This window comes from Piliocolobus tephrosceles, chromosome 2 (assembly GCF_002776525.5).
Source record: "Piliocolobus tephrosceles isolate RC106 chromosome 2, ASM277652v3, whole genome shotgun sequence".
Lineage (NCBI taxonomy): Eukaryota > Metazoa > Chordata > Mammalia > Primates > Cercopithecidae > Piliocolobus > Piliocolobus tephrosceles.
This window is the reverse complement of record NC_045435.1, coordinates 79,178,449-79,205,571: the sequence shown is the minus strand read 5'-3', so window position 1 is coordinate 79,205,571 and position 27,123 is coordinate 79,178,449. Positions and strand designations below refer to the sequence as shown.

General features: G+C 38.0%; 1 protein-coding gene across 3 annotated transcripts in view; it reads left to right on the top strand.

Annotated features, from left to right (window-relative positions):
• The window catches only part of APPL1 (adaptor protein, phosphotyrosine interacting with PH domain and leucine zipper 1), a 46,783-nt gene that overhangs the window by 323 nt on the left and 19,337 nt on the right, over positions 1-27,123 (top strand). Inside the window, exons 2-14 of one of the 3 annotated variants that reach the window (XM_023201036.2) lie at positions 2,607-2,660; positions 7,743-7,841; positions 9,621-9,680; positions 10,181-10,252; positions 12,593-12,680; positions 14,227-14,268; positions 15,038-15,096; positions 18,282-18,428; positions 19,910-19,992; positions 20,739-20,897; positions 22,237-22,425; positions 25,149-25,191; positions 26,492-26,548. In XM_023201036.2, the coding sequence (XP_023056804.1) occupies positions 2,658-2,660; positions 7,743-7,841; positions 9,621-9,680; positions 10,181-10,252; positions 12,593-12,680; positions 14,227-14,268; positions 15,038-15,096; positions 18,282-18,428; positions 19,910-19,992; positions 20,739-20,897; positions 22,237-22,425; positions 25,149-25,191; positions 26,492-26,548 (1,101 nt within the window). In that variant the 5' untranslated portion in view covers positions 2,607-2,657. Of the gene's footprint in view, positions 1-1,262; positions 1,330-2,606; positions 2,661-7,742; positions 7,842-9,620; positions 9,681-10,180; positions 10,253-12,592; positions 12,681-14,226; positions 14,269-15,037; positions 15,097-18,281; positions 18,429-19,909; positions 19,993-20,738; positions 20,898-22,236; positions 22,426-25,148; positions 25,192-26,491; positions 26,549-27,123 lie in introns of all 3 variants that reach the window. The other 2 variants (XM_023201030.3, XM_023201022.2) reach the window with 2 other exon arrangements.

Here is a 27,123-nt window from a genome sequence, read left to right as displayed (position 1 = left end):
CCGTCGCAGGCCGCTCCCCGGGTTGTGGAGGGTGGGCCCGCCGCCCAAGGCCCGCGTGGGCCTGCTCGGCTGGGCCGAGGGCCGCAGGCGGAGACCGAGCCGCTGGTGCTCGTGGGCCGGGCGGTCACGTACGCTCGCGGGTCTCCTTTTTATTTGACGAAAGGCGCCGTTTTTATCGCCGTAATGTGAGGTGCTAAATCTCGATCCTGGAATTTTCTCCCCAAGAACCTCTTCAGAGAAAATGCAGAAGGGAGAGAAACCCCGGTAGTCTTATTTAATGATTTCCGAGGCTCAGCAAGCTAGGGAAGGAAATGGATCGTTTTTCTTCGGGAGAGGCTGTAAGGTTGTGTGTGGAGACCTAACGGCAAAGCCCGTGACGGGTCCCGGAGCCCAAGACCGCTTTCCCCGCCCGTGACTGTGGTCGCTGTCACTCGAGCTGTGTATGGCCAGGGATGGACGGGTGCCTTCGCCGCTCCTCGACTGCTGCGCCGCTCCCTGCAGACTTGGCCTTAATAAACTCATCAAAATAAAAGCCCTGTGTTCTGTGCGTCGGAATGATGCTGGTGTGGTTGCTCTTGCTTAAGACAGTTTTGGAAAATGTAACCATTTAATATGTTTTAAGTACTGAAGAATGAAATCAGCTATATTTTTAAAAACGTTGGCAGGGGCTGTAACTTGCATAGGGAAAACTTCATCTCTAAGCCTTTTTACACGATAATTTAAACGGTTTAAGACGGTGTTGCTGGTTGGACACTATTTAGAATGAAACATTTCTGAATTATTGCTCATTTAGAAATGCAGTTGCACCATTTCGTGTGTCTTTACAGCTGAACATGGTCCCCAAAGAAGAAAAGCAGAAGAGGTCTAGATTTCCTTTTCCTGGATGACATTTCTGCCATGGATTTTGTGTCAGTGTTAATTGCCAAGTTGAAATGGGGCTCTGATTGTAGAATTGATTTGTTTTTTTTTTATTCTGAAAGTTATCTTCACAGACCAGTTGCCTGCTGCTAATGCACTCTTAGCCTATACTGACAAAAAGAGAAACTCACATTTGGTTTATCTTGACTGCCAATATAGCCGGTTCAATTTTTTTCTTCATGATTTTTCCATGTAAAGTTATAAACTGTATTTGTTTCAGATGATTTGCAAAAAGTTTGTGGAATTGGTCAGGCGTACTTTGTCATTTTACTTTTTATTATGTAAGATTCAACAGGTTGCCTTACCTTTCTTCTCTTACTTGGCCTTTTTTTTTTTTTTAATAGCCCATAAAGACTATAAACAGCCCAGAATGGATTGCATACTGCCCTAGATATGACTTGTGAGGCAGAGGTAAAATCTTGACTCATCTAATTTCTTGAGCTTTTTGCACAGATTAGTTTACAACTTAAGAATTGTGGTTTTTTTTTTTTTTTTTTTTTTTTTTTTTACAAGCATGCATCATACTAGTGTCAGTTTTACAGTATATGTGTTTGTTTGTTGAGATGGGGATCTTCTATGTTTCCCAATCTGGAGAGCAATGGCTGTTCACAGACACTATCGTAGTGCACTGTGTCCTGGAACACCTGTCCTGAAGTGATCCTCCTGCCTCAGCCTCCCTAGCAGCTGGGAATACAGGCGTGTGTCACTGTGCCAGCTAGTTTTTTTCTTTTTCTTTTTTTTTTCTGAGACAAGGCTTTGCTCTTGTTGCCCAGGCTGGAGTTTAATGGCGTGATCTCGACTCACTGCAACCTCTGCCTCCCAGGTTCAAGTGATTCTCCTGCCTCAGCCTTCTGAGTAGCTGGGATTATAGTCGCGTGCCACCACGCCCACCTAGTTTTTGTATTTTTAGTAGAGACGGGGTTTCGCCATATTGGCCAGGCTGGCCTTGAACTCCTGACGTCAGGTGATCCGCCCACTTTGGCCTCCCAAAGTGCTGGGATTACAGGTATGAGCACCTGGCCTGTGCCAGCTAATTTTTAATGAAGTAGTCACATTGATACTCCTTCAATGTTTAAAGGCAATAAATTTGAACTAGGTAAAATTTACTTGGGAAAATTAATGGGGACAACGGGGATTTAGGAAGTGTAGATACTTGGAGGTGATTCTTAGGTTGAACCTGTGGCAGAATGGAAAGCCTTGAATCTAGGGTTGAGGAGATTTTTAGTCATCACTGTCACTTACTACCTTCTGCTTTAGGACAAATCATTCAACTTCTCTGAACCTCAGCTGTTGTGCCTGAATTTTTGACCCTGATTAAAAAAAATAATAGTTGCTTGCTTCAGAAAAATTGGAAGGCCCAGAAAAGAATAACACACAATTACCTGTTGGGTACCCAGCAAAAAACCTGTTAACAGTTTGGTTTCTTTATTCTGCTGGTTTTTTTTTTCTTCTACATGTTTCAATGGAATTGAGATTATCCTGCTTTTAGCTTAACATTATAACTTAAGTGTCTTCATATGTTTTTACATTCTAAATAAAAAAATTTGAAGACCACACACTTCCTTAACTGATTCCACCATCCACTGCTGGACTTTTCGAGTTTTCCCAAAGTTTTGCTTTTATAAACAGGGCTGAGATTAATGCTTTGGAACATAAATTTTCTTCTCAGTTTGAACTATTTTATTTAGAATAGAGTCCAAGAAGTAGAGCAGCAAAGAATATGAAGACTTTTAAAGCTCATGGTAAGTTTTTTGTTTTTTTTTTGAGACAGTCTCACTGTCACATAGGTTGGATTGCAGTGGCTCAGCCATAGCTCAGAAACCTTAAACTCCTAGGCATACGCTACCAAGCTCAGCTTATTTTATTTTATTTTATTTTATTTTTTTGGAGATGGAGTTTCGCTCTTGTCACCCAGGCTGGAGTGCAGTGGCATGATCTTGGCTCACTGTAGTCTTCACCCCCTGGGTTCAAGTGATTCTGCTGCCTCAGCCTCCTAAGTAGCCCAACTAATTTAAAAATCTTTTGTAGAAGACTGGGCGTGGTGGCTCAGGCCTGTAATCCCAGCACTTTGGGAGGCCTAGGTAGGTGGATCACAAGGTCAGGAGTTTGAAACTAGCCTGGCCAACATAGTGAAACCCCGTCTCTACTAAAAATGCAAAAAATTAGCTGGGCGTGGTGGTGGGCATCTGTAATCCCAGTTACTCAGGAGGCTGAGGCAGGAGAATTGCTTGAACTGGGGAGGCGGAGGTTGCAGTGAGATGAAATTGCTCCATTGCACTCCAGCCCGGGCAACAGTGCGAGACTCTGTCTTAAAAAAAAAATTAAAAAAGAAAAATTTTTTTTTTTTAAAGACAGGGTCTCACTATATTGGCCAGGCTAGTCTTGAACTCCTGGCCTTAGTGCTGGGATTACAGATGTGAGCCACTGTACCAGGCCCTAAAAGTTTTTTATTTGATTAGTTTTTAAGTTTTTTAGATCATTTAGATCTAATCAAAAGTGACCTGCCAGTTGCTACGTAAAAAAGTTAGAGTCTTGGCCTGGCACAGTGGCTCATGCTTGTAAATACTTGAGTGTGGGAGTTCAGGACCACCTAGGGCAAAATAGCAAGACCTCATCTCTACCAAAAATAAAATTAGCTGGGCATGGTGGCATGAGCCTGTAGTCCCAGCTATTCAGGAGGCTAGGGCAGGAGGATCGATTGAGTCTAGGAGTCTGTGGCTGCAGTGAGCTATGGTCACACCCCTGCACTCCAGCTTGGGTAGCAGAACAAGGCTTTGGCTCTAAAAAACAAACAAACAAAAAGAACCTGGGAGTGATGGAAGACTATCCTGAATTACAGTTATCCTTCTTTTAGTTTTGATTTATAGTAACTAGGTATTAAATTAGGGAGAATTTGCAAGTCCAAAATCCAGCTGATCAAAGAAGCATCTTTTAAGGATACTGCCTGGAACCTGCGGGGGACAAAAAGCATGTTTGGAATTACCTTGCCGAAACCACACAGTTCTGCAAAAGATCATCCATTAAGCCAGAAAATCTTAAGCTTATACTAGATGCCTTGTCCATATTTATATGTTGTTTTGAAAATTAAAATCAACCTTGAAAATAAAAATAAACCTTGTTAATTACTAAAAACAGATAATGATCTTTAAAAACTTAATTGATTTTATGTATAGATATGTATCTTAGTGATTCATCTATGAGAGAACAGTGAAGACAAACCCCAATCCCAAATGGGATCTTCTTTCTTTGCATAATATGAAATACTCATAAGATGTGCCTTTCCCCCCCAACATTTTAATGTCTCTGATTGGGATTCCTCATAGCATTGATGGTATGTTAACAATTGTTATCAGCCAGGTAGCAGTAGTAATGTATTTCACATTGCCTGCAAATGTACATACTTGGTTGTTTCTCCTAGTAGCATACGGGCCAAGTGTAGTCTCTCAGTGTTCAACTAACAAATCAATTTTGCCACCATTTGAGAAAGGAATATCAGTCCTGATTATTGTCCAAAAACCTTCCTTTGACACCTGGTGAGATGTCAAATGACATCATCAAAACTTGCTTGAAGAAAATATTAGGGACAAAAATGGAGTACTTCTAAGAAATACTTATCTCCTCATGGCACAGAGAATGATAATGTATAGGAAAACATGGTTATTGATGACTCTTGAGTTGAAAAGTGGTTCGTGGGCCGGGCGTGGTGCCTCATGCCTGTAATCCCAGCACTTTGGGAGGCCAAGGTGGGCAGATAACGAGGTCAGGAGATCCAGACCATCCTGGCTAACACGATGAAACCCAGTCTCGACTAAAAATACAAAAAATTAGCTGGGCATGGTGGCAGGCGCCTGTAGTCCCAGCCATATGGTAGGCTGGGGCAGGAGAATGGCGTGAACCCGGGAGGTAGAGCATGCAGTGAGCCAAGATCGCGCCGCTGTGCTTCAGCCTGGGCGACAGAGTGAGACTCTGACTCAAAAAAAAAAAAAAAAAAAAAGAAAAGTGGTTCATAAGATTCAAACTCTATGAAGTTTTAGAAATAAATTTATGATGCTTATATTTCCTATGGTTACATGAGAGCTGTATATGATAAAATTCTGTGTGAAGGTCTGTTTCCATAAATATAAGGTAAAAAATTCAAGACATAAAACCTTAAATCATAGCTTAATTGCCAGCATTGTTTTGTTTGAGTAGTACAAAAATAAAAATGATGCATCTTACAATGGATACCATGATAGATTCAATGAAATGGTACCATATTGATTCTATTTTTTAAGCTACTAACTTTAAACAAACAGTAATTATCCAGTGTTGAAGTTGATATTGTTAGTGTAAAATAGGGAATCTGTTTCAACTTTGTTTGAGCTAAGAAGAGCTTTTAAATTTAATTATGCTACAAGTTTTTGCATATATATGTAACTCCTTGAATTGGAATTACCCATTTTTAGAAAAAAACAAAACAAAATAAAACGAAGTGGCAGATTTTTCTTAAGAGTGGCACTAGCCAAACAAGATTTCCTGATGCTTTCTTTTGTACATCTTAAAATAGCACTATAGGGAATTGTAGTGGAGTGTTTGAAAAAGATTCTGTCAAATCTAAATCTCTGAGGCCTGGGGAAGTAGAAGACTGAAAATAGGGACTTACTGGTATAATGATTTTGTGTCTTTTCCCTTCCTTTATACTATATTGACCTAGCTTCCTCCTCTGAAAATAGGAAGCTAAGGAGTAAGTTGATTTGAGAAAAAAATTTCTGGCCATGTGCAGTAGCTGACACCTGACCTGTAATCCCAGCACTTTGGGAGGCTGAGGTAGGAGAATTGCTTGAGCCAAGCAGTTTGAAACCAGCCTGAGTAACATAGTGAGACCCTGTCACTACAAAAAAATAGAAAAAAAGTAGCCAGACGTGGTGGCACATGTCTGTAGTCCCAGCTACCTGGGAGGCTGAGGTGGGAGGATTGTTTGAGCCTGGGAGATCAAGGCTGCAGTGAGCCGAGATCATGTCACTCACTCCAGCCTGGGAGAAAGAGTGAGACCCTGTCTCAAACAACAGCAACAACAACCACGACATTTTTCTAAGGCTGAGGCATAGGCCGGGCGCTGTGGCTCATGCCTGTAATCCCAACACTTTGGGAGGCCAAGGCAGGCAGATCACGAGGTCAGGAGATCGAGACCATCCTGGGTAACATGGTGAAACCCCGTCTCTACTAAAAAATGCAAAAAATTAGCCAGGCGTGGTGGCGGGCACCTGAAGTCCTCACTACTGGGAGTCTGAGGCAGGAGAATGGCGTGAACCTGGGAGGTGGAGCTTGTAGTGAGCCGAGATCGTGCCATTGCACTTCCAACCTGGGCGGCAGAGCAAGACTCCATCTCAAAAAAAAAATGTAAGGCCGAGGCATAAATTATTTTTAGAATAAATAACAAAGTCATCTTTTAGATTTTAAGCTTCAGTTATCTCCAATAGTTCTTGGTATTTTCATTCTTCCCCTGCCTTTGGGATGTAATGTGAGTGTGTCTACCTTGCCTTTGATAGCTTCAGCTTCCTTATCTTTGATACATTTTTATTTTTATTTTTTTTGAGAAGGAGTCTCGCTCTGTCACCCAGGCTGGAATGCAGTGGGCGATCTCGGCTTACTGCAAGCTCTGCCTCCCGGGTTCACGCCATTCACCTGCCTCAGCCTCCTGAGTAGCTGGGACTACAGGCGCCCACCACCACTCCTGGCTATTTTTTTTGTATTTTTAGTAGAGACGGGGTTTCACCATGTTAGCCAGGATGGTCTCGATCTGCTGACCTCGTGATCCACCTGCCTGGGCCTCCCAAAGTGCTGGGATTACAGGCGTGAGCCACCGCGCCTGGTCTGACATTCTTAACATTTACTTATAAGCTTTCCCCCTTAAAATGAAGATAATAAAAAAAAAATTTTTTTTATTTTGAGACAGAGTCTTGCTCTGTCGCCCAGGCTGAAGTGCAGTGGCGTGATCTTGGCTCACTATAACCTTCGCCTCCCAAGTTCAAGCTATTCTCTTGCCTCAGCCTCCTGAGTAGCTGTGACTGCAGGCATGTGCCACCAAGCCTGGCTAATTTTTTGTGTTTTTAGTAGAGACGGGGTTTCACTGTGTTAGCCAGGATGGTCTCAATCTCCTGACCTTGTGATCTGCCTGCCTCGGCCTCCCAAAGTGCTGAGATTACAGGCATGAGCTGCCATGCCCGGCCTAAAATGAAGATAATTTTTAAATGTACATAGTAGAAAAATGATGAAACAAAACAAAACAAAAGCCAAACCATATAGACATGTATAAAGAAGAAGAAAGGAAAACCCCCAAATTGTGCATTCAGAAAAACGTAGTTAGCATTTTATGTGCTGAAGAGTTGGCCATGTTGGGGAGGGTGTACTGTGGTATTTTTAGATTAGTACAGGGAGGGGTTTGGCCTCTTCTAGAAAAAACTATAGAATAAAATAAATAATCATACAAAATTATCCTGAAGTAAGACATTCAAAATATTTATACTACATGGAATGCTGTTAATTTAGCTTTGAATGTTTCTGTTGATTTGTCTTATAGAATTTTTGGTTTCTGAAAATATACCTCTGTTGTTTCTCTTAAAGTTTGTGTGACATAGTTGGAAAATACCTCTGCTTTGTTGAAGTGAAACTGAGAACAAAAAAACTCTGACTTCTTAACATTACTACCAAAGAGAGAAAATAGATTAAAACTCAGAATTACTAGAACTTTAATATCCTATGATTTTTGCTTCCTTTAGAAAAAATATTTTTCCGTCTGATTTGTATTATGATTAACATAAACTTACTGCTATTATTTTATACAGACAAGGTCTTTACTGGGTGTATTTGAAGAAGATGCCACAGCTATTTCCAACTATATGAACCAGTTGTATCAAGCTATGCATCGGATTTATGATGCACAGGTAAAACACTGAGGACTAACTTGATGCTTTTAAAACATGAATTTTTAAGCCTCATGAGGACAGGTAGTGCCTGTCTTGTTTACTAGTGCTTAGCCCTGTACTAGGCTCTTAGTAATAAATATTTGTTGAATGGATGAATGAACATTGTGTATTACAGAACTGACATTTCAACTACTAGAGTACAGTTTGTAGTACTACAAAAGTGATAGAAGATTGAAGCATCTGCCCATTCTCCCCAAACATAGTTTGGGGCAAACCCCCCATGAAACTCACTGATAGTGATCTTTCCTAAGATTTGAATGAAGATCCCATGTCATCACTGGTATTTTCCCTAATCATGCTTATTACAATCTTATGGAACACTTCCCCACCCCCACTTTATTTATTTATTTATTTATTTATTTATTTATTTATTTATTTGAGACAGAGCTTTGCTCTTGTTGCCCAGGCTGGAGTGCAGTGGTGTGATCTCGGCTCACTGCGTCCTCCGCCCCCCCTGGGTTCAACTGATTCTCCTGCCTCAGCCTCTCGAGTAGCTGGGATTACAGGCATGCATTAGCATGCCAGCTAATTTTGTATTTTTAGTAGAGACAGGGTTTCTCCATGTTGGTCAGGCTGGTCTTGAACTCGTGACCTCAAGTGATCTGCCCACCTTGGCCTCCCAAAGTGCTGGGATTGTGCCTGGCCCTTTTTTTTTTTTTTTTTTTTTGGGAGACGAAGTTTTGCTCATGTCTCCCAGGCTGAAGTACAATGGTGCAATCTCGACTCACTGTGCCCTCCACCTCCCAGGTTCAAGCAATTCTCCTGCCTTAGCCTCCTGAGTAGCTGGGATTACGGCATGCACCACTACGCCCGGATAATTTTGTATTTTTACTAGAGGTGGGGTTTCACCATGTTGGCCAGGCTGGTCTTGAACTCCTGACCTCAGGTGATCTGCCTGCCTTGGCCTCCCAAAGTGCTGAGGTTACAGGCGTGAGCCACTGCAAATGGCCAACACTTCCCCTTTTTCAGTAGAGGATTTGAAAGTTGGCTGCCTCTGTCGAGTTAAAAGAAGGCACTAAAAATTAGATGTACCTCTGGAGTACAAGAAGATAAAGGGTATGACTAGGTTTTCTTGTTGAACCTAGGTTCCGTGATATACTTTCTTTGGGATTAATTACGTGTAAAAGTTTTATTTTTTTCCCTTCTCATATTGTTTGCTTTCTGGCTTCACATTTTCATTACATACTTAAAAGTTGCTATGTTGTTGTTTAGCTTTTCCTTGTGATCACGCTCTGAAGCTTTGCTTTCTGACCACAGAGATATATGATTAATATGTTAAAGAAATGTCGTATTTGTTATAGTCGCTAAAAAAACTAAAAGTTTTTCATATGGCTGTGTTGCTGTATTATATGACTAGGTCAACCACATTTTGGTTGTATATTATTAAGTGCTTACTGTAGTCTAGTATCAGCATCTACAGAGAGCAATAATCAGTCATCAACGTAGACTCTAAAGATTTTGCTAAGGTTATATCAGTTTATTTCTAGGCTTTAAAGTATTTAGTGCTTAGTTTTTATTAGCAACAAACAAACACCAGGAATGCTGGTGAATTCCTTGAGAGTGTCTATTTTATGGTTTGAGTTTTCTTTTAAAGTGCTTTAATGGTAGTACGCCTTTCCACTGATTTAATGAAGGTTTTAACAATATTTATGTTAAGTGATAATAAATAAATTAGGTATATTCAACTAAAACTTTTTTCTCAGTATGATCATGCTAATTTGAATGCTTTTTCCATAGAATGAATTAAGTGCAGCAACACACCTGACCTCAAAACTTTTAAAAGAATATGAAAAACAGGTATTGTATATCAAAGTTTTAAAAGCATAATTTTAAAAGTATAGTATCTGTATAGATAGACTTTCAACAAGAATCCTTAAGTTTTCTTGAATTCACAGAATATACCATCGAAATTTCGTGATAGCACTTACATTCAGATAATTTTAATGATTTAATATTAAATACAGAGGCTATCTAGTTTACCTGTTTTCTTTTTACAAATGAAGAAGTTGTGACTTGCTCAGCATTACACCATTATTGGAGGAACTGGAGCTAAATGCTAAATGTTTGAACTTCGAGTATGGTGGAGATTCCAATATGCAATGTCAATTGGTTACTTAACAAACAATTAATGTTTATTAATTATGTACATTACACAATTTTAGTTAAATGATATTTTAGAGCTTATTCAAAATTTTGGAAGTTTTTCTGAAGTTATTTAAAAATGTAAATTATAGTAATGTCATTCCCAAAAGACACGACGTTGAAACTTTACCTCATCTCTGTTTCTCATTTTTCAGCGTTTTCCATTGGGAGGTGATGATGAAGTAATGAGCTCTACATTGCAACAGTTTTCAAAAGTTATAGATGAGGTAAACTTTTATTTTATTTTGCTTGATTAAATGGTCTTGTAATTAAGTTACCCAGTTGCTTGGCTTTTATTTTATGAGTAAAGCTCTATTACAGAGATGACTAAAGAAGATCCTTACTTCCACATCCTGGTGGCTGGCTCATCAAAACAATACTTTCTTTACCAGATTAAAACATTGTTTTCCAGGAATAAACATATAGATGTGCTTCTTTTGCATGTAGTCCATGTAACATTCAGTCTTGACATGTGTCATTAGATGTAGGCAGGGAGAGAAGAGTTAGGTAGTGAGCTACATCTGGCTTCTTTGTGGTTGCTCTAAGCAACATTTTACTGTTTAGTCTTTATTAATCCTGCCATCCTAAACAGCCAAAATCAACCCTGAATTCCTCAAATCAGTCACCACAACAAATCATTAAAACAAAGACCTGAAAGCTAACAGGAAGAAGAGGTAGTGAGAGCTTATGGAGAATCAATAACTGTTCTCTACTGTTGCAGTAAAACCTCTTCTTTTCACATGGACCATTTGATAGTCCTGTGTTTTCTAGAATCTTAACTGGAAAGTATTTTTTTTGAAATATTTTAATAACCCATTATAGCAAAATGTTTTACCAGGAAATCAAGATAAAGAAATAATGTAATTTTTTTCATTTCAAAAATTGTGGTAAAGTACACATAGCATAAAATTTGCCATTCATGACATTTAGTACATTCACAGTGCTATGCAACCATAACCACTGTCTGGTTTTTAGGACATTTTCATCATCTCAAAGGAAGCCTTGTGCCTGTTAAGCAGTATATTAGTCTGTTTTCAAACTGCTGATAAAGACATACCTGAGATGGGTAATTTATAAAGAAAAAGAGGTTTAATAGACTCACAGTTCCACATGGCTGGGGAGGCCTCACAAACGTGGTGGAAGGCGAAAGGCACATCTTACATGGCAGCACATGAGAGAGAATGAAAGACAAGTGAAAGGGGAACCCCTTAGAAAATCATTAGGTCTCGTGAAACTTACTACCACGAGAACAGTATGGGGGAAACTGCCCCAATGATTCAGTTATCTCCCACGGGGCCCCTCCCACAACATGTGGGAATTATAGGAGCTACAATTGAAGATGAGATTTGGGTGGGGACACAGCCAAACCATATCAAGCAGTCACTTCCACCTCCCTGGTCCCTCAGTCCTTGTCAACCACTAATCTGCTTTCTTTCTGTATGACTTTGCCTACTTTTGATATTTCATATAAATGAACTCATAATTTTAGAGTTTTTAATGTCTGCTTTCACTTAGCATAATGTGTTCAAGGTTCATTCATGTTGTAATATGCCTCAGTACTTCATTCCTTTTTTGGCTAAATAAAATTTCATTGTTATGGATATATCAAGTTTTATTTATCTAGTCATCTCTTTATGTATCTGTATCTGTTTATCTAGTCCTTGTTCATTTGTGTTGTTTCTACCTTTTAACTAGTTCAAATAATGTTGTTATGAGCATTCATATACAGGTTTTTTTTTTTTTTGAGCAACAGTTTTCAGTTCTCTTGAGTAGATACCCAGAAATGGGATTGCTGGGTCATTGCATGGTAATTTTATGTTTGTTTATTTAAAAGTTAAATAATGTAGAAAACCACCAAACTGTTTTCTACAGTGCCTGCACCATTTTACATTCCTACCAGCAGTGTAGGAGGGTTCTAGTTTTTCCACATCCTCGCCAACAATTATTTTTGTTTGTGTGTATGTAAAATTTTTTTAAAAATTATAGCCATCTGAGTGAGTATGAGGTGGTCTCTCATTGTGGTTTTGATTTGCATTTTCTTGATGTCTAATGATATTGAGCACCTTTTCATGTGCTTATTGGCCATTTGTTTATCTTTGAAGAAGTTATACAGATCCTTTGCCTGTTTTTAAATTGGTTGTCTTTTTATTATTAAGTTGTAAACGTTCTCTTTCTAGATACAAGTTACGTATCACATACGTAATTGGCAAATATTTTCTCCCATTCTGAGTTGTTTTTTTTTCTTTTCACTTTCTTGATGATGTGCTTTGATGCATAGAAGTTTTAAATTTTGATGATGTCCATTATATATTTTCTTTTGTTCCTTGTGCTTTTAGTGTCATTTGCAAGAAACCGTTACCAAATCCAAGGTCATTCTGTATTTTCTAAGAGTTTAGTAAATGGAATTTTTTTTTACTATATAGTATTTTGTACTGTATCACATAATTTTTAGTGTTTGCCTATATAAAATACAGCAGAACCTTTTTTGCTAGATTCTGTTTAATTTCATAACACTGGTTAAATGTCTGTGTATAGTTATTTGGCCTTTTTGGTCTTTCTTTTTCTAGCTTAGCTCTTGTCATGCAGTACTTTCAACTCAACTTGCTGATGCCATGATGTTCCCCATTACCCAGTTTAAAGAAAGAGATCTGAAAGGTATTGAAGTCAAGCTTATGTTTACTTTCATTGGCTGTGAGATCACTGCTTGTAAAATGCATATTACTCTATACCTACACCATTTCTTGACCACAACCTGTGCCACTCTTACTTTGCTCAGTTACCAAACATTTATAGGATCTCCTGCTAGATGTCAAACTAGATATTGAGAAATACCGATATGGATAAGATACCCCCTCTTTTGAGAAATTCTAGAGAAGGAAGTGGGCACATGCATAATTACAACACTTATGTCTCTTATAATTAGGGAATGAGCAAGGTGCTGGCGGGGCTGTTAGGAGGGGTCAGCAAGGCTTCACCCAAGGATGTGACATGAGCATTGAACAGTGAAGAGGAATTTTCCAGAAGAGTCATTGTTCTGTTAGAGGGACTAGAGTGCACAAAGTATGGCTTTTAGAAATACACAGCCTATTTGACAGTAGCAAGAAACTCAGTGTGGCTGCAATGCTGGATGTGTTAGAGTGAGGCAGGAGATGAATCCAGAAATAGAGGAGATGGGAGTAGGTCATGCTAAGAGGCTAGACTTCAGTTTATGAGCAAAGGAGAAGTCAATGGGGGTCTTTAAGGAGAGACACAATTCCTTTGGAGGATGGAATAGAGTAGCCTTGTTATGTAGGAGACTAGACTGGGAAGTTGTGGGAGTCCCATGAGATGTGACCAAGGCCTGAGTTAGGATAGTGGCAGAGGGTATAGAGGTGTGTCTATGCGCTGAAGTGGCAAGAGGTAGGGGTACTGGCACATTTAACAGTCTACAACCTGGTTGTTTGTGGGTTTTATTTTTACCCACTTAGGATTACTAGGTGATACAATGAGTTTTATAGAATTGGTTCTGCTTTCCCATAACTTGTAATCTCAGCCATACAGACTTACTACTAAAATATGTAGAGAGATTAAAAATATTGAACTAATGTATCAGTGAATGGTAAAGTATTTAAATTATACATGGAATACAGACAAATGCATATTATCATACTATTCTATACCTACTACCATTTCTGGACAGCAACCTGTGCCACTTTTACTTTACTCAGTCACCAATACATCTCTAATGTATTTTAAAGATGGAGTTACTAATTGTGGTTGTGATCCTCAAGAATGGTCTCTCTAAGGTCTAGAACAAGATCTCTTTTCTTCAGTGTAAGGGGACTGAATGGCATAATCTTATTAATAAGATGTTTTGTTTCTCGTTTAGCATTTGAATGTTTAGATTTACATACCAAAAATGCATGATTGTGGCACTAAACCAGAATATTTGCATATCTTACCATTTACAGTGGGTGTTTAAATTTGTTTTTCTGTCATATCACTAATTTGTAGCAAGTAGATTTTCTGGTAGTGTAACTGTTGCTAATGATAGTAAATGTTTCATAGACTAGCTGAAACACAGAATAGCTTTTTCACCCTGAATGTTGAAGTATGAAATATTATTTGGAGTTTTAATTATAGTTTAAGTAACAGTTATTGTTTTCCAAACAAATGTATTTCATAAATATGCCAAACTTAAATTATTCTTGAACTTTTTCAGAAATACTAACATTAAAGGAAGTATTTCAGATTGCAAGTAACGGTAAGCCCTATAATTTGCATACTTATTTCTTGCAGTGATGTATTTGTTTATCAGTGCATATCTGTGGCTAGATTCTTTGTAATAATTGAAAAAAAAAAAAGAACCCAATTAAAAATAAGTGAACATTACTTAAATCAGTATTGCTTCTTAAATTATACTGTATAACCAGTGTAATTTAAGAAAAATCTTAAGGAAATTAAGTCTTATAGGTTACTATCTTCATAATGCCTAAAGAGATGTTATAGTATTTTACCTTTCTTGTTCTTTTATATATCCCAATTTTTCTTTAATGAGTGTTAGATATATATATGTCTGTATATATGTGTGTGTGTGTGTGTGTGTGTGTATGTGTGTATATATTTTAAGATATGGGGTCTTGCTCTGTTGCCCAGGTTGGAGTGCAGTGGCTATTCAAGCCACAATCATAGCATACTGTAGTGATCCTGCTGCCCCATCCTCCTGATTAGCTGGGACTGTTGGCATGTACCACTGTGTCTAAGCTGCATTTGCTATTTTTGTACTACAAAATACTTTTAAAAGCTTTACTACATTAGTTTCCTGGAATTAATTTTTTAAAAACCAGTTTGAGAAGTAGACACATAATTTAGGGGAAATTTGGCTGTGGGGAAAATTTGAGTTCAGTGATCATGTGGTAGGAAATTTTTGCTTCAGTATGTTTGTGGAAAGATGCACATGTGAAGACCATTGAAAGCATTTGTAAGTTTTGAAAAGTACTGTTGTATTGTTAACACTCGTTTCTTTTTTCCAGATCATGATGCTGCAATTAACAGATATAGCCGGTTATCCAAAAAAAGAGAAAATGACAAGGTGTGATACATATTTATTCCTTCAGTGTCATGATTAACAACTATTCATTAGGTGGTCTAGCTTTTCCTCTATCAAAATAGAGCCAGGAGTTACTTTGTATGTTTTGTTATATTACTCTTAGTTTATTCTTTCCTTCTAGCTGTTTGAAACCTTTCTGATAATCATTGATCTCTTTAAACAAAATATTTTCTTCGGCCAAAATTTGATGTTATGAGTAAACATAACTATTCTGGAAATGTAACTGATGCCCAGTATATAACATTGCCTCTTGTTGCTTTGTATTTTGATGACATGGCATTGCTTCTGTTTAAATATATATGTGTGTTCAAAAATGTCTTCTGAGATAGAGTGGTCAAGAAGTAGAATGTCACACACATAATGAAATTCTGTTATGAGGCCCTCCTTATTTACAGAAATATATATCTTTTGATATTTGTTCAAGGAGTGAAATACAGAAATATTACACTATATTTGAGGAGAAATGCATTCAAGTAAAGATGAGAGAACAGAATATTAACAGGTTCTTCTGGGCGTGCCTTAAGATCATGTCTTTCTCCAGCACCTAGTCCAAGGCTTGATGTGTAGGTCTTTCTAGATGCTTGTGACTGAGGTGATCTCTGTGCCTGGGTGTTGGTGTCTGTAGCCTTGGCTGCAGCTGCTGTTGGAACGCAGTGACTGCTTGTGGGAATCCATAGTTGGGTACGATTTACTGTGCAACAGCTACTGTGACAAAGGAAATGTTTCTTAACAAAAAGTTGTTTAGTACGAAGATTGATTTCCTTTTCATTTTCTAATTTTAGCTGCAGACTACTACTTAATGGTGTATTGATAAAATGTATACATTTTGAGATCTCTAATAGTCACTTGGCCTTAGAGAAGTAGTCAAAGGCTCTAGGTATCAAATTTGATATATTTTACATTACTTCTGGCTACTCAAAGTATTTTAAAAAACACTTTTTCACCAACTTCATTTTATTTAAAAATTCATTGAGCACCTAATATATGTCAAACAGTCTGTTGGGTACCTTGGGGGAACAATGGGAATAGGCTTCACTCCTGCCCTCAAAGACTGGATACTGCACATTAATTGAAGGTTACCTGTGTGAAGGCATGCAAGTCAACTAGGAACCAAAGTACAAGGATGACAAGAAGGCATGGATTAACTCTGTTATTAGTTAAATACAATAATAGGGGTTTTAATAAAATGCTGAGAGAGCACAGAGGGGAGCAGTTAGCTTTGATTGGTGAATTGGGAAAGGTTATACCTTTTTTTTTTTTTTTTTTTTTTGAGACAGGGCCTCATTCTGACTCCCAGGCAGGAGTGCAGTGGTGCTGTCTCGGCTCACTGCAACCTCCACCTCCTAGGTTCAAGTGATTATCCTGCCTCAGCCTCCCCAGAACTGGGATTACAGGCATAAGCCACCATGCTCAGCTAATTTTTGTATTTTTAGTAGAGGTGGGTGTTCACCGTGTTGGCCAGGCTGGTCTCAAACTCCTGACCTCAGGTGATCTGCCCGCCTCAGCCTCCCAAAGTGCTGGGATTACAGGCGTGAGCCACTGCACCCGGCCAGCAAAGGTTACACTTTTAAAAGGTGACATTTACATTGAAGATAAGTGGGTAACACTAGTTTGGAATTGGAGATTGCTTTCCTGAAAGAAAAACAGCCTTTCAGAGGCACATGGTGGAGTTGGGAGAGTGTAAAGGTTAAGAGTACTCTGTAACAGTGAAGGAGATGTTTGGAGATACGGCAGAAAGGGTAAGAAGTATATTGGTACCAGATTACTATATTAATGACCTTGAAATTTGTGTTAGAGGGAGTGGATAGCCGCCAAAGGATTCTAAGTAGGTGAATAACATCATGCAGTTGTGTTATAGAACAAACATACTAATGAAAATGTGAAGAGGACAAGACTAGAGGGAATCCAATGAAAGGAATTAGAATAGTTTGCAAAGATATAATGAAGGCCTCAGCTAAGGTTGTTACTGAAAGTGGAGAGGAAGGAGTACTTTTGAGAGATATTTCTTAAGTATGAGTTGACAAGACTTGTGGTAATAGGAGGAATAAAAATGAGTCCTAGATTTCTTGGATGTCTGGATGGATCCTGTAGTAATTAAGAGAGCTAAGAAACAAAGTAGAAGAACAGGTTTTGTGTACAAAACTATCTTCAGTTTTGTACATTTGTAGCACATAAACACACATAAAGAACCCAGCTGGAGATGTGTTTCCTCTGTCACTTGGGAGAGTGAGAGGCAAGAGATAAAATTTGTGAGTCATTGATATATTGGAATATTAGAATATTCTTGGTACTTGAGGATTCTAAGGAAAGGAGGAAGGCAGAAGAACATAATGCCTATTACATAATAGGTATTCAATAAATATATGTTGTCTGAATAAAAGAACTCTAGGGAGCACACATATTTCAAGTATGGGTTGAAGGAAGACAAGCAAGTACAAGAGAGGAAGACTGATAGGGAGAGAACCAGGAGGGGAGACTGGTATGCTGTGAACTGATCAAAGACTAATGGCTAAGCTAATTACAAACAATTGTCTGCCCTTCCTCCATGTGGTAAGCTTTCTCTGCCGTGCTTAGTTTAGTTACTGTATCGTACTTAGTTATGTACAGAATTCTGTTTTCAATATGACTTTTTTTTTTTTTTTTTTTTTGAGACACTCTCTGTCGCCCAGGCTGGAGTACAGTTGTGTGATCTTGGCTCACTGCAGCCTCCACCTCCCAGGGTGAAGCTATTCTCATGCCTCAGCCTCCCCAGTAGCTGGAATTACAGGCATGTACCACTGCACCCAGTGGAAAAATGGAAATTTTTTTCCATTTTTAGTAGAGACAGGGTTTTACCATGTTGACCAGGCTGCTCTTAAACTCCTGGCCTCAAGTGATCTTCCTACCTCGGCCTCCCAAAGTGCTGGGATTACAGGTATGAGCCACCACGCCTGGCCTCAATGTGCATTTTGTAAATTATGTGGTTGGAAGTTAAACAGGAAAATTCGCTTAACCAGTATGTTGAAGGATTTCTAAAAGATCAGAAACAGGAACATCAATGCTCAATTGCTTGTGATACACCTTTTCCTCGGGTAGGCTCTTCTCCACAGCTCCTACTGAAGATAATACAAAATTAAGTAAATAATAGCAGATTATTTACTTAATTATTTAAATCTTTTCATTCAAAGGTGAAGTATGAAGTAACAGAAGATGTGTACACGTCTAGAAAGAAACAACACCAGACCATGATGCATTATTTTTGTGCATTAAATACTCTTCAGTACAAGAAGAAAATAGCATTGTTAGAACCTCTACTTGGGTACATGCAAGCTCAGGTAAATACTATACTGTATTTTGGATTATAACTGTCCTAAAAGCTTTATATTAAACTTGATATTTACATTAAGTATAAAGATATTATAAACTATTTTCAACATCCTTGTTCATGTCTGTGTTTTAAGAAGTAATTTTAAAAAATGTCATCAGACTATTTTAAGGAAGTTAGGCAGAATGGTTTTCCTTGCAGATGAAGATTTCAAATATTTTAGGGTAAATGAAACCACTTGTTCACCATAGCTGGGGACTGAGAACAGAAAGCTAAATGAATTTCAGAGTTACACCTATTGCTGGAGCTTCAACTAAACACTTGCTTCATAATAGATCTGAAAGAGAATGAACAGGCTTGAGTTTATCCCATATTCCTTGCATACTTCCTGAGTTAAAAATAATAGATGAACTCCAGCGTGCCCCAAGAGTACATCAGGAAGGGGGCTAGAAATTTGTTTTGGGTAGTATAAGACAAAGTGTCAGTCTCCTAAAAATTAAGAGCTTAAAGAAAATTGAGGCCAGGCGCGGTGCCTCACGCCTATAATCGAGCACTTTGGTAGGCCGAGGTAGGAGAATCACTTGAGTCCAGGAGTTTGAGACTAGCCTTAGCAATGTGGGGAGACCCCATCTCTACAAAAAATGAAAAAATTAGTTGGGCTTGGTAGCATGCCTCAGTGGTCCCATCAACTTGGGAGGCTGAGATGGACGGATCCCTCGAGCCTAGGAGGCTGAGGCTGCAGTGAGGTGTTATTGTGCAGTCTGGATGACAAAGCGAGACCCTGTCTCAAGAAAAAAAAAAAAAAAAAAAATTGAATCTATTTAAGTAAAAGAGTACTGATTATTCCTCAGATAGAAAACTTATCTTGTAAACATGAAACACTTTATATAATTTATTGGAAATACTTTAAAATTTATTTTCCAATTTTAAAAGATTGTTAACCATACATATGTATTACTTGTTCCAATTCAAAAAATATAAAAGGATATGTAGTGGAATTTAAGTCTAACTTCCTTAATGGCTCCATGTGCAGTAGAAATCACAAACTACAATGTATTTTTTTTTTTGAGACGGAGTCTCGCTCTGTCGCCTGGGCTGGAGTGCAGATCTCAGCTTACTGCAAGCTCTGCCTCCCGGGTTTACGCCATTCTCCTGCCTCAGCCTCCTGAGCAGCTGGGACTACAGGCGCCCGCCACCTCGCCCGGCTAGTTTTTTTTTGTATTTTTTAGTAGAGACGGGGTTTCACAGTGTTAGCCAGGATGGTCTCGATCTCCTGACCTCGTGATCTGCCCATCTTGGCCTCCCAAAGTGCTGGGATTACAGGCTTGAGCTACCGCGCCTGGCCCCACTACAATGTATTTTTACACAAATGGGAATGTTCCTTTGTTTTTTACTTAACCATGTATCTTAGAGATTATTTATATGATTTACTTTAAGTATTGCTTAATGTATTTTTGTATTGTTCAATTCCCCCCACTCCCTACTCTCCAGATAAGTTTCTTTAAGATGGGTTCTGAAAATCTTAATGAACAACTGGAAGAATTTTTAGCTAATATTGGAACAAGCGTTCAGAAGTAAGTATTTTTTTCCTTAAAATTGAAAATGAAATGATGTGAATGATAGCTTAACAGCTCAATGATATAATGTAAAGATATTTATCATTTAATTTCCTGAGAGAATATTTTCCCTGCCATGAGAGTTTCTTATATGGTTCATGGTTACTTCTTGTTTTTTTTTTTTTTTTTTTTAACCTCTTTTTTCCATAGATTGTGAACTTCGAATTTCTTAATGGTGATAATTTGATTCTAAACTCAGTTTTATGTCTGAATATAACAGACACATAATAGTAATTCCCCATAAGTGAAATTATCTTTAAACTTGAAATTGTGGGAGCTTAATGGGAGATTACTAAATATTGTTTCCAAGCCATGAAAGCTTAGAGAGAGAGAGAAAGCAGTTCTCATCAGGTTCAAAATGCTGAGCAGTATATGTGGTCTGTCCGCGGTATGGAGAGAGATGACAGTGATTGTTGTTTTAAAGGCACAGGACCTCTGTTTTAAAGGCGCAGTTTGAAAATTATGCCAAAATCAGGGATTCAGTGGGGCTTCATTCATTTTTTGAATTTAGTATTGTTTCCAAAATACCTAAGTTTCAAATAAACTGTAAACCTGTTTTAAAATGTATTCGTGTTGTTTAAACCATACATACCACATTTCTTCTCTTTAAGAAAACATACCCAAAACAAATATGCAGGTAAACATGATTGGTAAGGAGTTCTATATTGGTTGTGCTTTGTAGTAAATAATCTGTTCTGTGTCAGTGTTCGCAGGGAAATGGACAGTGATATAGAGACCATGCAACAGACAATAGAGGATTTGGAAGTAGCCAGTGATCCCTTATATGTGCCTGACCCAGACCCCACCAAATTTCCTGTTAATCGAAATTTAACCCGAAAGGCTGGATACCTTAATGCTAGGAAGTAAGAAAACTATTGTTATTTTTGTATATTGTATATCATGTAAGACAATACCAAATGAATATAATAAATAATTGATGTCTGTCATATTGTTTTGATTTTTATTAAAGGTTGAAACTTTTTTTTTTTTTTTGAGACGGAGTCTTGCTCTGTTGCCCGGGCTGGAGTACAGTGGCCGGATCTCAGCTCACTGCAAGCTCCGCCTCCTGGGTTTACGCCATTCTCCTGCCTCAGCCTCCGGAGTAGCTGGGACTACAGGCGCCCGCCACCTCGCCCGGCTAGTTTTTTTTTTTGTATTTTTAGTAGAGACGGGGTTTCACCATGTTAGCCAGGATGGTCTCGATCTCCTGACCTCGTGATCCACCCGTCTCGGCCTCCCAAAGTGCTGGGATTACAGGCTTGAGCCACCGCACCCGGCCAAAGGTTGAAACTTTTTAGAGGTGTTAGTATTATGTGAACTTTTTGACAGATGAGGTACGTGAATACTTTTCAGAAGTAAAATCCTACCTAGATATTTACTGAATAATGTAGAATGATAAAAGAAGTGAAACCAAGGCTGGGTGTGGTGGCTCACACCTGTGATCCCAGCACTTTGGGGGAGACCAAGGCGGGTGGATCACCTGAGGTCAGGAGTTCGAGACCAGCCTGGCCAACATGGTGGAGCCCCACCTCTACTAAAAATACAAAAATTAGAAGAGCATGGTGGCTTATGCCTATAATCCCAGCTACTCAGGAGGCTGAGGCACAAGAATCACTTGAACCTGGGAGGCAGAGGTTGCGGTGACCCGAGATCACGCCACTGTACTCCAGCCTGGGGAACAGAGTAAGACTCTGTCTCAAAAAAAAAAAAAAAAAAAAAAAAATGAAGTGAAACTAATTTGAGTTTAAGTAAATATTCACATATGGTATCATCACGTGAGAATGCTATGAAATATCATTTATCATACTTTAACATATTTGTAATTATAGCACCAAGTCAAATGTTAGTTTTTACCTGATGACAGGATGAAGCAGGTTAACCCTAGAAATAAAATAAATTATATTGTTTTGAATTTACTCCCTTGGAAGTTGAACTATAACCTGTATTTTATGGATCGTTATTATAACAGCCACAGTTTGATAATTTCCAGCCTTGTTTTGGAAACTGTATACACATTCACAAAAGTGAGTCAACATACATGAATTTATTTTAGAGACTGAAAGCATATTTATATTTATTTTCTTGGCATCTTGGTGCCTTTTCGGAAGCCAGTTCTTTGTAACATGCTTTATCTCGTGTCTAGCTGATGATGAGATTTCAGGTATGTTGTTATTAAAGAGTGAATGTGCTTTCTTCATTTAGTAAAACAGGCTTGGTGTCATCTACCTGGGACAGACAGTTTTACTTCACACAGGGTGGAAATTTAATGAGTCAGGCCCGTGGGGATGTAGCAGGAGGCCTGGCCATGGACATAGACAACTGTTCAGTGATGGCTGTGGACTGTGAAGACAGACGATATTGTTTTCAGATCACCTCTTTCGATGGAAAAAAGTTAGTATTTTTTTCTACTACTAATAATCTACAATATTTTAAACTTCTGAAATGTGGGATAATTCCTTTTTGTTTAGAAATTTTATGGACATTTTAGGTTCATATGTATTAAGATAAATTGCTTTTGGCTGGGCGCGGTGGCTCAAGCCTGTAATCCCAGCACTTTGGGAGGCTGAGACGGGCGGATCACGAGGTCAGGAGATCGAGACCATCCTGGCTAACACGGTGAAACCCCATCTCTACAAAAGACACAAAAAACTAGCCGGGCGAGTTGGCGGGCGCCTGTAGTCCCAGCTACTCGGGAGGCTGAGGCAGGAGAATGGCGTGAACCCGGGAGGCGGAGCTTGCAGTGAGCTGAGATCCGGCCACTGCACTCCAGCCTGGGCGACAGAGCAAGACTCCGTCTCAAAAAAAAAAAAAAAAAAAGATAAATTGCTTTTTAATCTTGTAGAAATATATTGAATTTTTGTTTCTGACTTGGTTAAATGGTTTGTTGATATTTTGAGGTTGTCCAAGCAATGTCATATAGTAAAGACCTGTGATTTCATGTTAGGGAACTGGAACTGAAAATCCTGCATAGTATCGGGAAAGACAGAACAAGTTAATGGAAAGAGTCCTAAACCTGGAGTCAGAAAGTTCAAATTCTGTATCCATTACTTACTCTGTGGTCTCAGACAGTAGAGTAATGTCTGTAACCCCTCTCAGCTCCATTTTTGTTCATGTAAAATGTGAGTGGGGGGTTGTAATCCCTACCTCGTAAATTGTTGTGAGGAACAGAAATTCTAACATATGTAATGTGACTGACATATAGTAGGTGCTAACAACAGTGTTATTTTAAAATGTTAATCAAATATTTCTGATCAGATTATTTTTCCATTAATGTTTATAATACCATTTAAAAAAATTTCTATTACCTTTTTTTGAGGTGGGGTCTTACTGTGTCTCCCTGGCTGGAATGCAGTGGTGTGAACATGGCTCACTGTAGCCTCAACCTCCTGGGCTCAAGGGATCCTCCCACCTCAGGATCCCAAGTTGCTAGGATCACAGGTGCATGCCACCATGTCTGGCAATTAAAACAATTTTTTTTTGTAGAGATGTCTCATCATGTTGCCCAGGCTGGTCTCAAACTCCTGGGCTTAAGTGGTCCTCCTGTGCTAGCCTCCCAAAGTGCTAGGATTATAGGCCTGAGCCACCACGCCCAAGCTATTACCTTTGCATTAAATGAGAATCTTTAAAGTAGCATTTAAAAGAAATTTTCAAAAAGCATGGAAAGTTTAAAAAGGAGTATGAAAAAATTCTACTGTCTTGTTAATCGAAAGCAACAATTAACTTTTTTGTCCATTGCCTTCCGATTTTTAACCTAAGTACATTTTTAAAATAGTTGAAGAAATACTGTAATTTGGATTTGTAGCCACCTATTAAAAACATGTTATAATGGCTATTCTATAATCTATTTAAGGACATACATTATAATTTAAACATTTTCCTACTGATAGATGTTTAGACTATGCCATTTTTCCCCTACTCAATTAAAATACTGCTTTTAACCTTTGAACTTTCTTAATTTAATATTCAGGAGCAGCCTCTGGGTTCCCTGAAAGTCATTTTTTCCCCTGTATTTATGCATATTAAGACATTATAAAAATAAATAAATTTGACCTTTACCCCTGAAAAAAAGATAGTATAGGCCAGGCTTGGTGGCTCATGCCTGTAATCCCAGCTCTTTGGGAGGCCAAGTGGGTGGATCACCTGAGGTCAGGAGTTTGAGACCAGCCTGGCCAACATGGTGAAACCCAGTCTCTACTAAAAATACAAAAATTAGCTGGGCATGATAGCAGGTGCCTGTAATCCTACCTACTTGGGAGGCTGACGCAGGGAGAATTGCTTGAACCCAGGAGGCAGAGGTTGCAGTGAGCCGAGATTGCACCACTGCATTCCAATCTGGGCAACAGAGTGAGACTTTGTCAAAAAAAAAAAAAAAAAAAAAAAAAAGATATTATAGCTCACTATCCTTTATCAAAATGGTTGTTTAATTTCACATTCCTTCTACAAACATACAATGAATGCCAATATTGTGTGGATTTATCCCACTAGATATTGGGAATCACTGTATTCATTTATCAAAATTACCAACTTGTTAACATGTTACTTACTATAAGTACTTACTTTTTGTTTAATGCTTACCTGATTTTTCATTTCATATTCCTGGTGTGATGCAAAATTAGTAAAAATTATTATTTTCTCTAACTCTAATATTATATCTATAGAAAAGTGAATTAATGATAATGATTAACATTGAAATATTTGATTTAATATTAAAGGAGAGATAATGAAGTAAAGTTTTTGCTATTAGGATCATTGATGCATATTTGAAATGCATATGATAAGTTCATAATATATAGGAAATGTATATGATAAGTTGAAATGTATTGCCTTCACTGAAATGTAACTTTGTCATGGTCTGTATTCTGAGGATCAGTACCTGTTTCCTTTTTAGTACATCTTGGGATAGGTGGCCAAAGTCAGAGTTGTTAAAGTCTGCATCCTGATACCTCTGGTGGTCTCCTTTTCCTAAGATACTGTTGGTTGTGTTTTGTTTTTGTTCTTTTAATACCGATTGGTTTTTATATATACCTTTACCTTTAAAGATTAAAAAGTTCTCTCAGATTATGTTGAAAATACTTTTTAAAACAGTTGAGGCTCAAATATCTCTTCTCTTCCAGATCTTCAATTTTGCAAGCAGAGAGTAAAAAAGATCATGAAGAGGTAAGATTTTACCTAGTTCATTTCTTCATTGACATTTAAAAATATTTCTCTGATGACAAAACATTTATTAATATGTTCATTGTAGAAATTTTGGAAAATCCTAGTTAATTAAAAATCTTTCTTTTTCTTTTTTTGGTAAAGGTCTATTGTCCTTGAGCAATATTCTTGTTTCTCACAGAATTTTGTAGTGGGAGGGACCTTAGAGATCATCTCTGCTATTTTAAAGATTCAGATTGAGAAATGACCTTGTGACTGTTGCTGTCTGGCAGGCTGTTAGTATCATGAGGTGACAGTTTAATTTACTCCCTTCTCTCACCAATCCTTTGAGACACTATTTACTGCACTAAGAACATAGTGGCAGCAGATGTGACATGGCAGGAAGCAACTAAAGCTGAAAATCTTGGAGAAATGAAAGATAGAAAAACAAAAATTTGGGAGTCTCTGTTCTTCCTCATGAGCCTTTTATTTTTGACTCCATTTTTACTCCTAGTATATCAGATATGGAAGGTAAGGTATTAGCAATAATTGATGCTTCAGACCTTTATCTTGAGAAACATTCTTCCATGAAAATATATCTTAGCTTGATTTTTTGCCTTTTAATTTGGCATTATAATTGTGTTGGTAAAATATAAAAGTTGGAAATGCTATAGAGATCTACCTTTATTTACTTCTTATGGAAAAGAGTAATATTAAAACTTGCTTTTGGTCTCTGAGGAACACACACAAATGTCTCTGTTCTCTGCATAATTTACCAAACGAAATATTTGTTTAGATTAGTGAGGCTCATCAGACACTTCAATCCTCGAGAGTGAAGCAGCAGATGTAGAGCGGAGATTGTTTTCTATGCTAATTATTTATAAACTTGACAGAAGGGAGGCATGTAAAATATATTCACCAAGAATATATTTGTCTTTTAAGTTTTTTTTGCATTTGTGTTTATGATACCTGAGTTCACACCGTCTTGTTTGGTGGGGATTAGGAGGGGAAGTGATATAAAAAGATAAATATAGATTATTAAGTATAATTTAACATGATTGCTGTATTTTTTATTTTCTTATATGAATTAAACTTGAGACTCTTATATAAATCTACTGAATGTTTTCATATATTTAAATAATAAAAATATTGAATGTTCTTTTATATATTTATATATACGCACCCTCTTTATGAAATGTTTTCTTATAAGGAAGATAAATGTATTACTTCTAATAAAACATCTGTTGCAGTTGAGTATTGAACATTTGCCTTTACAAGAGAAGCTTTGTAGATAATTATATTTTTCTGTTTTTTCCTCTTGCAGTGGATCTGTACAATAAACAACATATCTAAACAAATATACTTAAGTGAAAATCCAGAGGTAATATTTTTATTTTATGTCACCCAGATCTAACAAAATTGAGTAATTTTGTGGCTTACATGTTTTTATTAATTCATAATTTCTCAAGTTCTATAATTTTTTAATTTGGCCTTGAATGGGTAGCTTTTTTTTTTTTTTTTTTGGAGACGGAGTCTCACCCTGTTGCCCAGGCTGGAGTGCAGTGGCCTGATCTTTGTTCACTGCAGTCTCCACCTCCCAGGTTCAAATGATTTCTCCTGCCTCAGCCTCCCCAGTAGCTGAGATTACAGGTGTGTGCCACCACACCCAGCTAATTTTTGTATTTTTAGTAGAGACAGGATTTGATCATGTTGGCCAGGCTGGTCTCGAACTCCTGTCCTCAGGTGATCTGGCCGTCTTGGCCTCCCAAAGTGCTGGGATTATAGGTGTGAGCCACTGCGCCTGGCCTGAATGAGTAGCTTTAATGTGCCATGTATGTAATGAGTGGTCTTCCTAGAACAATAAATTATTTCCAAAGATACTCAACTCAGTCAACCAACAAATATTTATTGGGTGTTGACTATTTAACTCTGTATTGAACACCATGAAGAAAGGAA